Here is a 5238-nt window from a genome sequence, read left to right on the forward strand (position 1 = left end):
ACCCCAGGCCCTGCAGCTGGGCCTGCTCTGAGCACATACCAAGCACATGCTGGTGGGAAGAAACAGAGGGGAGGAAGAGGCTGTAGAGGCAGCTGTCTCTTGTTTGGGTCCACAGGCTGCTCTCCGGGGCTTCCAGCACCTCATCTCAGTAGCCTGGGAAGCTTCCTTCCCGGCACCCCCATCTTTTGCCTGCCCCGGTGCGCTCTCCTGGTTCCTTTCTCAAGAACATAATGCTCACAGGGCATTTTCATCCCTGCCTATGGGTTGCCTTGGCTTTTGTTTCGCAAGACTCCAATCTGAGTCTCCAGCTTTGCCCCTGCCTGCCCCTCCTGACACTGCTACCCGCCTGCCGTTAGAGTAACCTCCCCATGCTCCCCACTGCAAACTCACCTAGACCAAAACTGAGCCTGACCCCCCCCAACCCCAAATTTGCTTGACCGTCTGCATTCCACAATGGGCTCCTGGTCCTACCTCTTATCAAGCACTCAAGCCTCTCTCTCCTTCACCAGCTTTATCCATTGATCACCAGTTCCTAGCAAGTCTGCCACCTAAGTAGCTGTCTCCGTCCCCTGTGTGTGTGGACTCGGCCATTTCTCACTGGGACTCTTTTCAGGCTCCTTCCTCTTTAGGCTCCCTGTTTCCACTGGGAGTAAACTGCCTGCTCCAGTTTACTCGCCACACTACACAGAGCCATAGTGATGTTTCTCAAATGCAGACATGAGACTGTCTCTTCCTGCTTTGACTTCAGAATAACCTCCAGACTCCAACTGTGACTGGCTTCATATGCTTCTCCAGCCTCACCCCATCCTGCTCTTCTGGATCTGTCTCCTCAACCACATCGAGCCGCTTGCTCCCCGTCCTCCAGCCTCATCAGACTCTTGGCAAATTCTGGGCTTTTGTACAAGTGGCCCTGCCCCTCTGTCCATCTTATACTCACACTTGGGTAAGAGCCCATGCCTTCTTGGGGAAGGGTCCCTGACTCCATTGTAAAGTCTTCCTCTGTACTGGCCATGTGTCTCTTGCTACTTTCATTATTATTCTTGTCATATCACATTGTAATTTACAAATTTAGATGCTTGCCTCCTCTCCTAGACAGCAGTTCCTTGCAAATAGGTCTGGATATTACTCAGTGTGGGCACCTAGCTGGGTCCATACAAACAGTAGCATCTCAGCTCATATGTGCTGAGTCAACAAATGAGTAAATGTCTGGGTAACTGCTAAAATAATGGTCCAGTCAGAAGGGAAGAAAGCTGGCCTGAGGCATGAAGAGTAGGGGAGAGAAGGAGAAAGGGCATTCCTGGCTAGGGAACTAGTTTGAGCTGGTTGTGGCTAAGGGCATGGTGTGCCTGAGACCATGGTATCACTAAATTTCATTCTTTACTGCCCGGCAATCCCCCTTTTTTCCCTGCTAGGCTTGCTTTTCACCGTCCCTCCTGCCCATCTCCCTCAATCTCCAGAGGACCCCGAAGGCATCAGGTAAGGGCTACCTTTTGTCCTCCCACCCAAACCACAAACCGACTTGTTCTCGTGGTCACCGCTGACCCTCTTATGGAGATGAGATGACACGTCCCGTCCCTTTCTTCCTTCTGGAGTCCACCCCCTCCCACCTCCTTGGATGCTGCCTGCAGGTTCCCCTACCCCTGCACTGGCAATCGCCTCTCACTCAATGTCTGCAACACAAGCACAGATAGCTGGATTCAAATCCTGGCCCCACCTCTTAGCATCATCATGACCTGGACAGGTTACCGTCATCTCTGTAAAAAGCAGATGGCTGGATTATCTTCCTTTTAGGACTCTTTCAAGGATTAGGTGAGATTAAAACCTGAATAGGTAGCTATGATTTAGGCAGTATTGCTTAAGGACTGAACTTTTCCTGGACTCACATCCTTCTCTACCTCCTGGCCCATTTCTCTGCTCCTGTCACAGAGAAACTTCTGGAGAGAGTTGTCACTGTCTCTGATTCCTATTTCCGATTTTCTCTTAACCCAGTCCACACTGGCTTCCAACCTAACCACACCAGCCACCGCCCTTGTCAAGGTCACCAGTTGACTTTGAATGTTACTAAATGCAGCGGTCATTTCTCTGTTCTCATCTCATGTGACCACTCAGCTGCATTCAACATAGACAGCCACATCCTCCTTCTTGAAACTATGTCTTCTCTGAGACTCCAGGACACTGCCCTCCTTGGGTTTCTTCCCCTCTCTCTGGCTGCTTCTCAGTCTCTTCTGGATTCTCCCACTCTGCTCCAAGAGCCTCAGGGCTTTCCTTGCGGGGCCCCCTTCCCTCGTGGGTGTCTCATCCAGTCCTGTAGCTTTAAATACCATCCATCTGGTGATGACTCCTGACTCTACACACCCTGCCCAGGCCTGAGCCACTCACCAAGTCCAGATAACTATTTGTGAAACTCACTTGTTTATTATTATTTATCCACTTAGTTATTATTAGCTCTCAAATTCAATTATTAATTTACATGCCCCCCCAACTTATTTCCTTACTAGTTAACACCACTTTAATAAAAGACACCATTATTTCAAAGATGCCCAAGTTAAAAATCTAGAAGTCATTCCTTACCCCCCGCCCCTTAATCCTGCTCCACCAAGTCCTTCTCTTCAAACTACACACTGAATCCATTTACTTCTCTCCGTCTCAGCTGCCAACCCTAGACTAAGTCACTCTCGTATCTTGGCTCCTGGCCTGCCAGATGGAAGGGAATTCCAGGTGAACGAACAGTATGTCCAAAGTCCAGAAGAAGCACATTGGTGGGGAGGGGGTGTCAGCCAACAAGCGTGGAGAGGGCATACGGATGTGCCAGGAAAAGAGGTTGAGACCAGAGCATGGAGAGGATGAAAGCCAAGCAGAAAAGCAATAGAAGAATGAGAGAGATGCTTAAGGAAGCTGAACTTGGCAACACAGGTGGGACACAGTAGGGGTGGGAAAAGTCTAGAATGGGGAAGGAGCTGGAGACTTGAGTTTGAGGTTCTGAGGTCATGGTGCTGAGGCGGGGGTGGGGTGGGGATGGAAAAGAAGATCAGAGATTGGAAATATTTAGAGAAAAATGATCAGAGCACAAAAACTCTTGGAATATGGAGGGGAAAGAAGAGTGAAAAAAATCAAGGATGCTTCTTGGAGATGAGCGAGGGCTGAGGGAGAAGCCCAGCTGGTGTTTTGCTGGGGGGATCTGCCTGGTCTCTGAAAGGGGAAGGGGTCTCCCTGGGGTCCCATGTCTGAATCGCAGACAAAGTCCAGTTTGGGGAGCCAAGAGAAGCGAGCTCTAAGCATTTTCCTGAACTGGCTTTTGGAGTTTCTGATGTTGAAGGTGGGGATGGGGCTGGGAATCAAGGTTTTGGAGGGGTCCCTTGTCCAGAAGGCCAGGGCTGTGAGGGTAAGAGAAGAGCTCAGAGGCGGATCGGGGCCTCACCTGCCTGTGCTCCATCTTGTCCTGGTCGTGGGCGAACTGTAAGACACAGGAAAGGGGTGGTGAGCCCTGCCCTGCGCCCTGCCACCCCTTCTCCCTGGGCATGGCTCCCCATCACCCACCTTCATAGTGGGCTGCAACTGCTCTGCGCGCCCGTGGTTTCTGGCCTTTAGATGCTGAGGATCAAGGAAAGACAGATGGGCAAAGCAGTCCCCACGTCTGGGGGCTTGGTGGCCAGGAGCTACTCTCTCAGCCCCGTTCCCCCCAGTACCCTGGCATCCTTATTCTTGTTCAGTCTCCTGGTCTCAGAACCTCAGGCCGTATCTTCCTCCACAGGTATAGCCACTGATAATTTATCATCCAAAGTGGGATGCTTCTGAGCGCAAGAGGGGATTATTAATCATCACATTGAGCCCACAGGTGTAAGCCTGCAAGCCTGGATACATGGTCACAGGTCACCCCAGTCATAAGTCTTTGCTTTGGGGGGTTTGGGCCTCTGATTCTGTACTTTGTCTTCATGAGGACCTCAGGAGCTCTCCTAACTCCTGGCTACCTGCTTTCATATTCAGGGTGGGGTCTGAGTGAGAAGCAGGTCTATGCTATGGAAGGAGCTTCAGAGGGAGGGTCAGAATTCTAGGTTTGAGTCTCTGTGACTCCGAACCCCCCTTTTACTCTCTGTGCCTCAGTTCCTCTACCCATAAGCAAGGATAATGGGTTTTGCTCTGCCTGCTTCACAGGGCTGTTATGATGAACAAAACTGATAGTGAGTCCAGAAGCCACCATGATATGATTCCTAAGGTTGGGATAAAGGGCTGCTCACCATTTCTGCGAGGCCGAACCAGTTTCAGGAAAGGAACAGCATCCTGGCTTTCCTCCGGCTGGGGATTCAGGTCCTAAGGGTGTTAAGGGCAGAGCTAAACCAGGATCTCACCAGGGACTCCAAAGACACAAGCTAAGCCTGACAGGGGGCCCGTCAGGAGAGGCCCAGTCAGCGAGAGGACCGAGTCCCTCAGCCAAGAGCGGCTGAGGCCACCTGGAGGCAAGTTCTTGGGGTCAGGGCTCACCCCTCTCCCCAAACCAGCCACATCCCCCTAGTCTGCTCCCCTCAACCAGCAATTGGTACATCACACACACACGCCCACACCCAGTCAGTGTGCAAAATGAGTACACACCCTGCACACACAGCCAGCATCCCTCTTCCATAGCAGGCTCCTGCATCTCACACTCCCACGTCCCCCACAGCCAATAACACTTCGTACTTGGTTGACATCAAGGGGGCACAAACCCCTTACACACAGTTGTCGCTCTCTCATGTACCCAGGCATAAGAGAGGTGATGCACACACACCCCACACACATGTCTGGCACAAGCAGGGCACACACTTCCCATGCCGAGCAACCATTGAGCCAGCACCCACCCCCAACTCACCAGCGGGTCCGGGTCTTCCTCTGCCACCAGGTCCCTCTGGGAAGGCTCCTGCTGGGAAGGAGGCAGCGTTACCTTGTCCTTCTCCACCTGACATCTCACCCTCCACCCACCTTCCTGGCCCCTTTTCCCCCCTGCCCACCGGCCCCATCAGATGTTCAGCACAGTCCCAGGGAGGGGTGTGCAGCCGGGCCTCACCTGGGCAAACAGCGATGCCCGGCTCCCCAGGCTGACCACGGCCAGCAGGAGGCCGAGGCAGGCCAGCACCAGGCCCAGGCCCAGCACAAGCGGGGCCAGCAGGGCGGTGCCCGGCTCCCCCCGGCGCTCCCTCCGCCTCTGGATCCGACGGGTGGCCATGGGGCGGGGGCTGTGCCTGCCTCACCGGCCCCCCATCCCTG

At 53.2% G+C, this 5238-nt stretch overlaps 1 protein-coding gene across 2 annotated transcripts in view; it reads right to left on the reverse strand.

The window, feature by feature from the left end:
* The window catches only part of TNFSF12 (tumor necrosis factor (ligand) superfamily, member 12), a 7850-nt gene extending 2612 nt beyond the window's left edge, over positions 1-5238 (reverse strand). The window contains exons 1-5 of one of the 2 annotated variants that reach the window (XM_010843091.1): positions 5039-5238; positions 4844-4891; positions 4236-4308; positions 3538-3591; positions 3419-3454 (exon numbers count right to left, since the gene is read on the reverse strand). In XM_010843091.1, the coding sequence (XP_010841393.1) occupies positions 3419-3454; positions 3538-3591; positions 4236-4308; positions 4844-4891; positions 5039-5197 (370 nt within the window). In that variant the 5' untranslated portion in view covers positions 5198-5238. Of the gene's footprint in view, positions 1-3418; positions 3455-3537; positions 3592-4235; positions 4309-4843; positions 4895-5038 lie in introns of both variants that reach the window. The other variant, XM_010843092.1, reaches the window with a different exon arrangement.

The sequence above is a fragment of the Bison bison genome, unplaced genomic scaffold (genome assembly GCF_000754665.1).
Source record: "Bison bison bison isolate TAMUID 2011002044 unplaced genomic scaffold, Bison_UMD1.0 scf7180017864180, whole genome shotgun sequence".
Lineage (NCBI taxonomy): Eukaryota > Metazoa > Chordata > Mammalia > Artiodactyla > Bovidae > Bison > Bison bison.